Raw genomic sequence first — 12,923 nt, forward strand, 5'->3', positions numbered from 1 at the left:
CTTTCACTGCATCTACCACCCCCAAATCCATTTCAAATCAACCTCTAGGGCTTCCAAACTCCCCAGGACTTGTTCTCTCTGACCGCGTATCCATCTACTTCTCCCTCTTCCCTCCCTAGTCTGCTACTTCCAAGACCCCTTTCTAGTATTTCTCTACAGCAGCGTTTCTCAAACTGGGGTCGGCGCTTGTGTAGGGAAAGCCCCTGGTGGGCGGGGCCGGATTGTTTACCTGCCCCGTCAGCAGGTCCGGCCAATCGCGGCTCCCACTGGCTGCGGTTCGCTGCTCCAGGCCAATGGGAGCTACTGGAAGCGGTGTGGGCTGAGGGACTTACTGACTGCCGCCAGGGGCTTTCCCTACACAAGCGGCTACCCCAGTTTGAGAAACAGTGCTCTGCAGATCGGGCTGCACTTTCTGGAACTCGCTTTCCCTCTGAGCTATTCCCTCTTTTATCACTTTACTACCTTCCTGATCATTTTAGCCAAAGATTGATTTTTAACCACACCTCACTTTTCTCTTATCACATTAGCACATGGCTCCATTCTCCCCTTGCTGTAACTAGCCTGAAGTAGTACTTCTAGTATCTCTAATTGCTTTTTATCTGCTCCATCTTTTTACCTCACATTTCTCCTTTCTGCATGACTCCAAGTATCAAAGCATATGCAGCATTCTCTGTTTTAATGCACTTTCTATAGTGTTTTGAGACATTTTATGTAGCATCTTTCATATAAATAGTCTGTTTTGTAACATATATGTTAATTTTAATATAACCCATTTGACGCTCTCATAATAGGATTTTATATGAGGAGCAGGCTGTAATATCTGAAGATACTGCCAAAGACGTACCTATCACAAAGGGACTCCTGGAAACAGAAACCTATCATGCAAAGACCCGTTATGCAGAGGTGGATGCACACAGCATGATGATGCAATGCCATTCTTCACCTCTTGCCTCCCTGCTCTTTCCGCTTTTATATCACTGCTGTCAGCAGCTGCTGATTTTATATTTATTCAGAAAAATACATCAAATAATTTTTTAGCCAATGAACAAATGTCAGAGACAATTTAAATATACTATTGAGTAAAGCAGATGAGATCCCATTATAGGAACCATCAGGGCCAATTCTCACAGAAAACATTTTAGGAGATACAAGAGATCTTCAGCGAAAATTATAGTCATATGGGGTCCTAGGAGGGCTTGCTAGCACAAGAAGTTTGGAAACTTTACTATTACACTGGGGTGGTGTGATAATTATATAGGATTTTGGTCACTTGTAGATGGGAACAGACAATATTAAACTCTAGTCCATTAGAAATAACATGCAAGTATAACATTAAACACATTTTTAGGGGTTCATAAATCAGACTCTTATGTGTTAATTTTAAACATAATAGACAGATCTGGGACTAGGGAAAGAGAAATAAATCCCACCCACATCAAGCTCTACCAGTTTAAGATAATACAAAGGGTTCTAGAATCTCATTCCTTCAGTGGCTGAGTCTCTTTCAGAGCATAACTTCCTATTATTATACAGGAACTTACATATTTTTAACATATGAGACATTTTTTAAATGTTCCAACTTGTCAGAAATTTAGGTTCTATCTAGACTAGTAGACTCTATAATTATTAAAGATCTAGTGAAATAACATTATCAGAAGGAAAGGAGTGAAACTGGTACAATTGAGAAAAGGGATTTTTAGTTTAAAAACTGTTTAAAATGTTGTCTTATTTTTGTTAACTATTTCACTGGAATGACTACTTAACATTTTGGAGAAAAAAAAGGAAATCTTTAGAACAGATTCAACACCACAAACCCTCCAATTTAGGTGCAGAAACTAACAATATACAATATACATTCTCTGGACACCCTCTCTCCAATACAAGACTGCTACCAAAATCAATGTAACCAGAATTGACATTTCTGATATTTCTCAGGTTAAAAAAAAAAAAAAAAACAAGCAGAAAATTTGTTTTTAAAAAGGTATTTTAAGCACTTGCATGGGTGATGAGTAAAATGTGAATAATATTTTCAGATATTCATCACATACAATAATAAACAAAACAAGCACAATTAAAGTTATAATTATATATATATAAAAAACAATACGGAAAATCCCATCTAGTTTAATCAGCACCCAAACCTTCATCTGCAGAGAAGAAAAAGAACTGGCTTCTTCTAGCAATTAAAAGACACTGTTAGTCTGGCAGGAAAGAGGAACAGTTAACTAAGGCTCAATCAATTTAGATTTATCTGTCCCTTAGCAAATCTCTTTTTAATGATGAACAGGCTAAAAGAGTAAATAACTTACTCCTTGCCTATGATGACAGATCTCTCATATCATTCAATTTGCTCTTAGCATGGCTTTAATCCTATGGATCATTCTATCTTACTTAGTCTTCTTGTTATAGACTGCACAATTTATCTTTCCTTGTTTAAATCCTAACTCTGCAACCAATTCTTTTCTATTTCTGGTGAGGGCTTTAAAATAGTTCCCACTCCATTGTGAAATCCAGCCTAATGACAGGTCTTTGAAGTAGAGGGGATGGAGAACGGGTAGCAGAGCACCCATAGGAAGAAAGTATGTCAGTGAACTCAAGTTACTTTACATGTAACCAACCTCTCTTTCTTTAAGAAATTGTCCCTATGGGGACTGCACTCCACCTAACTTCTGAGCAGTGCCTAAACTGAGAGGGTGGGTGCTGGGGAGTTCTATCTAGTACAGACTGGACAACAGCCACCCAAAATGCTGCATCAGATCTGGAAGCACACCCTGTGATGTAGTGCTGGGAAAAGGTGTGAACAGATCATCAGGTGGCAAATTTACAAATGTCTTTGATGAGGACATTCTTGAGCAAAGCAATAGAGGTTGACTAGCATTATGGTGGAATGGGCAGTCAGCCTGGAGGAAGGATGCATAGAAAAAAGTTCACAGTAAGATAAAATACATCCTAAGACCCATTTGGGTAGTCTTTGGGTAGAAATAGGGGCTCCTTTCATTCTGTCTGCGAAGGAGACAAAATGCATAGAAAAGGTCTGAAGGGTCTAGTTCTAGATGGAAAGCTAGTGACTTCCTGACATCCAAAGTGTGTAGACTAGCATTTTATCTAAAGTTGCGCAGTTTAGAAGATGGGTAATTTTATGTCCTGATTGATGTGGAAGTCTGAGGAGATGTTGGGGAGAAAACGAGGATGACCCACTTCATCCCAATAAAAAACAACAGTGTAAGGTCGATCTGCCATAAGGGCTCAGAATTTTCCTACTCTTGTAGTTGACATAAGAGCTCTGTGAAAAGAGGATTTCATGGATAAGTGCAGGAGAGAGCACTCTGCTAAGAGCTTGAAGGGTGGTCTCATTAGTGGACTGAGAAGGAGATTAAGGTCCCAAACGGGATAGGTTAATTTGTGGGAAAAAGTTGGCCAGTCCTTCAATGAATCTAGAGGTTGTAGGATGTGCAAACAAAAAGAATACAGAACAGGTAAGTTGGAGGCTGCCACAGGTGAACTGGATGGACTCAGTGACAAACCCAAGGTCTTTAAACTTAAGAGGTAGTCTAAAATATGTGTTTAGTGGGAATCAGGGGGAGACAAACCATGCAGGATGCACCTGAACTGGAGTGGTTTCCAAAATCTTTATGAAGATCTTCCATGTGGATGATTTCCTACCGTTTAACAGCACATTCTGCATTTCAAATGAGCAATCCATTTCTATGTCCAAGAACCATCAAGGAGCCAAGCCGTGAAAGGTAGCGTGGGAAGATTGGAGTAAATAGTTTACCCTGATTCTTTAGTCAGCAAGTCTGGATTTCTGTGTTACTAAAAACAAAGTGACAGGTGAATCAGATCTGGGAACCAAACCTGTTCTTGCTAGGATGTCACTATCAGGATGATTTTGACTTCTCCTGTGTTTTATCTTTTATAGGACTTTTGGAAGCAACCGTGTGAGGGGGTGGGCAGAATATGCATACAGCAGGGATCGTGGTCATGGAATGAGGAAAGCATCTCCTAGACAATTGCAGCCATGTCCTCCCTTTGAGTAGATCTTATGAAACATCTTGTTGAATGATGTTGCAAAGAAGTCTAACTCTGGGAAGCTCTGAGTGAAAATATCTCCGATAGGGTCAGATTGCTCAGTTCCCACTTGTGCTCTTGGCAAAAAATTCTGTTCAGCTTGTTGGCTACGGTGTACTGTAGATGAGATACATATGCGGATAAGATATTGATCTGGCTGGCTATGCACCAGTTTCCAAGTTTTACTTCTTTTGTGCACAAGTATAGAGATCTTGCTCCTCATTGGCAGCTTATGTAATACATGGTTGTTTTGTCATCCATCATGATGCTGATTGGATAATCTTTGATTATGGGTAGAAAATGGGTTGCATGCACACCAAATATCTCTAAGCTCAAGTAGAATGATGTGAAAGGCAGATTCCTGAGGGGTCCACTTTCCCTGTACTGTAAGGTTTTCAAGGTGGGCACTCTATCCTATCAGAGAGGAGCCTGCTGTTATGGTTTCTGTGGAGGATGGATGAATGAAAAGAACCTCCCCCATAAGTCTAGCAGGGATTCTTCTGCCAATCAAGACTTGAGGACTTTTTGGAGAATTGATATTTGTTTGTTTAGGCTTTGTTTTTTGGGCATATAGACAGTCCTGAAAGCATCAGGAATATAATCTGGCACGAGGGGTCACGAATGTGCAGCCTGCCACGTGATCCAACAGTTGCAGGTAGGTTTTTGCTGATGTTTGAAGACTTAACTGAAGCTGAGAGATGAATCAATCTGATGATAAGTAGTCCCTGAATGTTCAGGAGTCCTGAGTGACTCCTATGAACTCAATACACTGGATGGGTATCAAAGTGGGCTTTTCTGTGTTGAGTCTTAGTTCCAGTGCGTTGAACAGGACTAGAAACTTGGATCTGACCTCTTTGTTCTTGTGGGAGATGTTCAATAGAACGAATGAATTTATTGTAGTTTGTGTAGTTGTATTTAGTACTCAGGGTGTGGTAATTTGCTTCCCTGAAAAGCAGGCAGAGAGTAATTTTTAGGCCCAAAAAGGTCCAGTCATTTATGCTCTTTATTGTTTACTGTGGACCTGGAATGGTATTTGTTTTCTTTATTTACAGCATCAACCATCAAGGAATTCGGGACAAGATGGGTGAATAGTTATTCTGCGCCCTTGGCGGGTACATAATATTTCTTGTCTGCTCCTTTGAAAGTGCATGGGACAATGGCTGGTGACTGCCATACTGGTTTTACTGGCTCTAGCAAGGCATCATCATGGAGAGTCAAGTTGGAGGAGGGTCTCATAGAATGCTCTATGAGAAGCAGCTTAAGTCTGTCTTCTCTCAGCTTCCTGCATCTAATGTGATGCAAAGCTTGAAACCTCAAAGGGATGTGCGTTTCCCCCTAGACAGCAGAGACTGCTGGAATGACCACTAGTAAAGGGAAAAGACTTTCTACAGGTGTAACAGGGTTTAAAACTCAGGGCTTGGGGTGTACCCATCAAGAAGAAAGGAAAAGAAGGCTCCAACCAACAGAGAGGCCCTACGGGTGGGGGACCACAAAAAGAAGGGAGGAGACTCCTCCCCCCGAAAATCCACACGAAAATCATGAAAGGAACGTTAAAAATTTTTAAAAAAATAAATGATGATAAAGATGAAAAATTTAAGAATAATGAACGGAAGGTAGTTAGGACTAGGGGTAAGCTACCCCAGGCACTGCAGAGCAATTGAGAAGGAATGGTGTCAGGTCCACCCTGTCTTGCATGCCCTCAGATCGGAGCACAATGGTGTACAGAGCACAGGAGGAGACCATTCAGACACTGCTATCCAAAATCTCTGATCAGGGGCTATGGCACTCTGTACCTCAAAGCAGCCCCCTGGGACCCTCATATTCACCCGTCACATAGTTATTATATATTTCATATAAAGTATGCCATGTAAGATATCATATGAAAGGTCATGATCTGAAGAAACCCATTGTTCTGCCCAAATATGTATATCATCAGTGTATATGAAGTTATGAGATTTTGCTTTATGGTTGTTGCTGAAATTTGTTGCAAGTTTGAGAGTCTCTACTGGTAGATGGTGATCTACCCCTGGAGATGTTAAGCAACCATCAGCAGGGGAATTGTAAACAAGAGATTTACAATAATGGAGCAGGGCTGCCCAAGGATCACAGGATGGGGGATTGTTCAACCCTGCGACTCAGCAAAGTCCACCAGAACATGTCTGGGCGAGTGTTTTCTAGGCACACAGACTGAGGATTCAAAATAGGAGACAGTGGCATCATGCCTTGGCCTTTCTCCTTCCCCACCTATGCTGGAAGCAACAACAATGCTGGGAAGACAAAGACTTGATCTGAGGAGACTGGTTCCAGGCTTAAACGGGGAAGCCTGTGTTTTAAGAACAGTAACATCCAGTGGGGTGAGAAAACTACTTGATCCAAATACAACCTAGTCTAATAAGGTTTAAGATTTAGACTGTATGATTACCATTTTTTTTTGTAAGTATCTCTGACCTTTAGTGCCTAACAATTATAAATCACTTAAACTCTATCTTTCTGTAGTTAAACAAATCTGTTTTATATTTTACTTAAAACAATGCGGTTTGGTTGAAGTGCGTGGGAAATCTCAGCTCAGGTACAAAGGCTGGTGCATGTCCTCTTTACATCTACATTATTACCATTACACTGGGTAATAAACTTACACTGGTCAGGTTTGTGACCAGGGCAAAATGGTACAGTTCTGAGATACAAGGCTGGGAAGCTGGGGGGAATTGGTTGATGTGTTTCTCTATGAGATTCATGAGTGGCTTTGGGAGCATTCACACAATCTAGCTGGGTGTGGGGCTCCACATATTGTTGTGCTGAGTGATCTCAGTGCCTGGAAGGGGTTTTCTACCTGTCACTAACAAAGCATTGTGAGAGAGCCCAGGCTGGAGAGTTAAGGGGACACAGCGGTACCCCAGTTCCGGGTTGCACCCCAGAGATCCCACCACAGGGGAACATGCGCATCTAAAGTGAGGCACTCAGAGGGACAATTACTCAAAGAACTCTTCTTTCAGGTTTACAACCTCTCAGTTACAGCTCTGTTTTTTTTCCATGGCTGAAGTCAGAAGGCAGGGACAAAACTACTCCCAAATTCCTGAGAAGGTAAATACAGTTGCTGAGAAAATAAAAAGTCATGTACTTGTTCACCACCTACTTCCGTTACAATTCTGTTGAGACTCAGTCCCTTTTGGAACCACACATGAAAAGCTTTTTCCTTTTAAAGGTTGAACTTTTTTCCCCTTGAAGTCTGGGCTGCACAAACATTCAGTTTCAAAATGGTCACAGGGATATAGAATTTCACTAAGGCTGCTCTTTTTATTTTGTCTCCCACCGCTGCTCAGTCATACAGGTCATTGGAGGTCAAAGTGAATGGAGAGTTGTTGGCATATGCTTTTGGACCAAACATTAATAATGGGAAGAAACGGCCCACCTCCAACACAGAATAGAGAGATTTACCCATCCTTACCAGGGATAAACCTCTAAAGAATTTTGAAAATCTTTGTTAACTGAGATACTATCTATGGTAATTCAAAGTGATGATCTATTATGGCTAAACATTTCTGGCATAGTCTATATATGTTTCAAAGCTGATTTTCATAACATTATTCTAGATACGGGTTTCAATAATTTCTTGAAGTGGAAAACATGTATTCCCTTTTCAGAGATTGCTTTTTATATCTACAGGACAAAAGTAGCTTTTACGTGCTGATAGGAGTGAATGTATGATCTGAACAAACATTCTTTTTTCTCATGTGTCTGTATAAAAACACTTCTATCAGGACTATGATTTAGTTTGTCATTCTAAGCATATTTATTTACTCTGCTCTAGACAGTACACAGATCTCCAGGAATCTTATACTCTACTGATATGATAAAAAGTCAAATATAAATTATAAAACAAAACAGGAATTCAGTTGAAGAATTCAACTCATTTGCCACTCTACAGAAACTGCTCCTTGCAGAGTCCTGGCAGGCTGTCAAGCACAGCTCTTTGAAAATGCAAACAAATAAGAAAATACAGATTCAATGCCCGGGATATTTCTGAGCATCTGTTCTTTACTTGAAATAATAAAATGTATATAAATACACACACCCACAGCGCCATACAAAACAAGTAGCCTTTGTAAAGGTTTTTATGCTGTACTCTACAGTATAACATGCTGAAGATATGTTCACAGGCAATTATTGATAAAGCCTGACAAAGCTTCTCTTGCCCACCAACCCATTTCTCTTTCTATAAGGAGGAAAAAAAGCAGAACTTACATTGTACTATGTGTGAGATTAAGAGTGCAGCACTGGTGTCATTACATGTTAGTCTGCCTTGTACCAGGTCTTGCTTCACTTGCAATGCAAACAGGTACCTGCAAACACAAAAGTGAACAAAGTCACAAACAAAGAACTAAGAAAAAAAGCAATAAAATGATGATTCATAATCTGGCAATAGGTACCTTTTGCCTGTTGGAACCTATACAAGTGATCTAATTTTCTTGAGTTTTAGAGACTCAATAAAGCATAACAATGTGTTAGTCTTTAGGGTTTTACATAGCAGCTGCTTTTCATAGCCAAGACAGCCTAAATGTCTTATAAACATAATGAGCACTGGAACTGAAGTGACAGTGTAGACAAACATGGTACCCTCAGCAATAGTTTTAACAAGCAGCCCTAGACACTGGAGCCTATTTTATCAAGAAAGAATGCTGGATAAGGCCCTGGAGTGGCATTATCTCCTACTGCTTGTAAGGTGCCAATGGAACTTCCAGTTAGGTAGCCACCAGAGAATGACCTCACTGCATAGTAAGTGGTGGGAGCTGCTGTCTGGCTTGTAGGAAAAGGTGTGTGGCTCCTTTAGGGGATAGATAGATGGCTGAGTGTGAGACTGACTTGCTGCTGCAGCAGCTTCAAACCAGGTCCATGGGGGAATGCTGACTCATCTCCCCCCACACAAGTGACTGGGAGAGGGGGGACTATTTAGGTGCACATTAGTGCAGGAAAAGCCTTCTTTTACCTGGACCAGGTGGAGCAGCAGGAGCAGCAGGACAGCAAACTTTGCTCTCTCAGAGTCATGGCACCATATGGTAGTAGACTGGTGAGAACTAGAAGAGGCAGAAGCCAGCAGGGGTAGAAGCAGGCATTTTGTGGGAGAAGGGGAAGGGGAAGGAGTTTCAAACTCCTCAGTTTAGGGCTTCAGCAGACCAGTAAAAGGGATGGGGACCCCCCTTGCCACCGGACATAGCAGGTGTGTTAGAGCAGATGGGGGAGCGAGGTCCAAACTCAGCTCAGGGGGGATGGAGTGGGGCTCGAGGGGTCCTGTGAAACTAGGGCTGGGATTCTCACCACATGGGCAAGAGGACCCAGGACTGGAGTGAGCAGATCCCAGGCTGGTCTATCAGTCTACCAAATGGATTCCCCTCTATTGGGAAGTATGGGGGAGCCTGGGGAAGCAAACACTCCCAGTGGTGGACTATCACAATGAGGCATTCGGGATGGGGGAACCAACAGAGAATTGACTGGGAAACTGCTTCCAAAGTTGTTTCCACAGCACCACAATGTTTACAAGGTGTAGTGGGTCACCCAAAGCCAGGATATTTGAATTAACAGATTTCAGACAGGACAACAACACAACTGGCAGGGGTGAGTGTGACCAGCACCCAGTAGACGTTGCAGGGGCAGGTAGTGATGCTGCAATGGGTGTCTGCAGGGGGGACCTCTGTGGGATTCAGGGAACTGGGTCACTTTTCATCTAGGGGAACCTAAGTGGGGGAGGAGGGGCTTCTCACTCACACCTCCCCCACCAGAAGGCAGCAGCCACCGAACTTAGAGGGGTAGCAGAACTAGTAAATAGGCCATGGCGAGGATCGAGTGTCCTAAAGCTTTGTCTGGGATGTCTGGGTTACACACACCTTCTACAGAAGCTAATGGCATAACGCAGCTGTTGCAAGCCTACCTTCAGTTGTTGCAGCAGCTGAGTTCTTCAATGGGTGGGTGGCTGGGAGGTCTGCAAGTGGTAATAACGGAAACTCAGCAGGGACTTGAGCGTGGGAGGCAGGCAAAAGTCAGATATGGCAGACTCCTTGCCATGGGGTGGGAGCCCTCACTGGGTGGTGATTTATAAGCACCCTACAACTCACTCACTGATAGGAAACCTGAATTCACAGGACAGAACTGCTTCCCCAGGGCCAGCGGGTGGGTCTACAGAGCACCAAGGGTGCTCCGATGCCCAGTCATGAGTGTGGGTATGCTGGGGTGGCTGACCCGATGGGAGTTAACCTTCTCAGTAATACTAAAGATAAAATTTTGAGAGAGGTGAATATGTAGACATGTCATCACCGTTGCCCAGGGAGGTGCTGACAGGCAGTAAACCAGGGCAGAGCAAGCAGGGCAATGAGATAGCCAAGTGGTCAGGGTGGTTAGAGCATGGGAAAATTGGGAAGCTGCCTTTCTGATCTATGCTGGCAGTACTGCAGAGGCCTATTCAGACAGAAGCCCAGCATTGTTCAAATAGATGCATATAATCAGACGGGCACGTAACACGTTTGGGGTCATGGCTTGGTTTCACTATGACCAACTGTTTAGATTGAATGTGGAAACAAACCAGGATCTGATGGGACATGCCGCATTATATGCCGTGGTAGAGTGGATGACACTATGAGGGCCTGGTTTCCACACTAACAATGGCCTGTTCATTCTGCAGCAAGCCTGCCAGATGCCTGAGGTTCATAATCACATCTGCTAGGCATTTAATGAAAGCAGTTGTTTTCATTGCATCTGCAAATTCAGGCTTATGAAATGCACTTTGGGGCCCATGCAGCCCACAGTTGCCACAACAGTATGAGAAGGCCACAGTGAAGAAACAGAATGGGAGCCAAGTCACCTGCTGCCCACAGACCCCTGTGGGCAGGCTCAGGGTATGGAGCCCAAGGCACAGGAAAGGGTGTGGCAGGGAAGTTGAAAATAGGGATTTGTACCAGGGCCACCCAGAGGATTCAGGGGCTCTAGGGCAAAGCAATTTTGGGGGCCCCTTCCATAAAAAAAAAGTTGCAATACTATAGAATACTATATTCTCGTGGGGGCCCCTGTGGGGTCTGGGGCAAATTGCCCCACTTGCCCCCCCACCCCCCGGGCAGCCCTGATTTGTACAAGAGCACCACCTCCAGGTAAACTGGAGGTGTTAAGGGTACTCTATTGAGATTTCCCTAATAAGATGGATGGAGCATATTTATTGAATGGGTTTACTGCTTAGGATCCCCTTTATGAGGGAAAGTAGTAATGTGATGTCCAAAAATTTGAAGTCCTTAGTGGGAGTGGGTTATATTGTAAAGAAAAAGATTATACAAGAGTTAAAGGAGAATAGGCAGGAGCATTCAATCATCTGCCTATACAGAACTTGTGTGTTTCTCCCTTAGGGTTGGTGCCTAAGAAAGCTCCGGGTGATTATCACTTAATTCATCACCTGTGATATGCATGGGGTAGCTCAGTTAACAATGGAACAGACCCAGCCTTGTGTTCTGTTGGCTATTCCTCTGTTGATGAGGCTGTGCACATGGTTAGGGCTTATGGCCTGGGGCACTGATGGTCAAGTGTGATATCAAGTCTGATTTTCCACCACTGCATCCTTCTGACTTGAATTTTTTGGATTTCTCTTTCAAAAGACAATTCTATTTTGAGAAAGTTGTACCCAAGGGATGTACAATATCCTGTTTGGCATAGGGCAGTGATGCGGGAAGCAGATTTACAGCAGGTAGTACATTACTATTGTTTGCAGGCAGAGTGACTTTAGATGAGTGTATTAGTCTGACGGACACCTTTCAGGCCCTGCCTAAAAAACTGGGGGTACCCTTAGAGAAGTTAAAAACAGAGGGTCACCCACTACGTTGACCTACCTGGGGATTGAGCTAGACACTCTAGTGGATATATGACTCCCACCTCAGAATAAGCTTTAGGAGCTCCTGAGGGCTTGCGTAGGAAAGGTATCTTCACTTTGCGGGGCAGACATTCTGTGCCTGACTTGCAACAGTCACCACAGGCATAGCCAGACCTCACCATTTAATAAGATTTACTAGAGAGATGAAGGCAAATTTGGGGATGTTGGAACAGTTTAATTTTAATGGAGTGTCTCTGTGGAGGGAGGAATTGATATTCATGGCTGATTTACAGATCTACTTGGATGCTTCCGGAGGTACAGGTTTGGGGGTATTACTCAGGCAGGTGGTGCGTCCAGCAATGCCCCTCTGCCTGGATACAAAAAGGGGTAGTGCAGAATAAAACATTTCTGGAATTTTTTCCCCATTTCGGTTGCAATGGTCATTTGAGGAAAGGAGTTTGCTAATAAAAAGGATGTGGGTCACCTCAGAGAAAATCATCTGGGAACATGTAAAAGGGTGGACATAATGATCAGAGCTAAGCAGGACTTGGGACAGATCCTGGAACTTTTCCAAGGAATAAAAATTATTTTGTCAGACTCATTGCAACAGAGTGTGGCAGGGAACTGTGAAGCCCCCTTAGGTTGGCAAGGCTAGGAAGCATGTGAAGAGGGAGGTAGCCACATTCATACATTGCACAGGGGGGCACCAGAATTATTCAGGGAGCATGGGAATTTACTGTCAGACTTGGGAGCTGACACTTTTGGGGGTGTTAAGAGATGTCTGGGAATCCAGGTGTGCAGGGGAAGGCAGCCAAGCTGACCGCTGGCACCTCTTTGTCATGACTGTCCAGTGGAGATACTCCACAGAGAAAGGAAATGGTGATCAGATAAAATGGATTGGGAAAGGATTTAAAGGATGTATCCTTTAAAGGAGAAAAACTGGGGGCGGGGGGAGAAGGAAAGGGGGGGAGAGTTAGGGGCTCCTATGACTTAATCCTCATTTAAATGTGGGGGT

The 12,923-nt window shown here is 43.2% G+C and overlaps 1 protein-coding gene across 3 annotated transcripts in view; it reads right to left on the reverse strand.

Moving 5' to 3' along the window:
- FARP1 (FERM, ARH/RhoGEF and pleckstrin domain protein 1) overlaps positions 1-12,923 on the reverse strand; it is a 390,990-nt gene that overhangs the window by 103,201 nt on the left and 274,866 nt on the right. For all 3 annotated transcript variants that reach the window (XM_032771474.2, XM_032771475.2, XM_032771473.2), the window contains exon 6: positions 8,311-8,408. In XM_032771474.2, coding sequence (XP_032627365.1) covers positions 8,311-8,408 — 98 coding nt within the window. The remainder of the gene's footprint in view (positions 1-8,310; positions 8,409-12,923) is intronic.

This window comes from Chelonoidis abingdonii, chromosome 1, assembly GCF_003597395.2.
Source record: "Chelonoidis abingdonii isolate Lonesome George chromosome 1, CheloAbing_2.0, whole genome shotgun sequence".
Taxonomy (NCBI): Eukaryota; Metazoa; Chordata; order Testudines; family Testudinidae; genus Chelonoidis; species Chelonoidis abingdonii.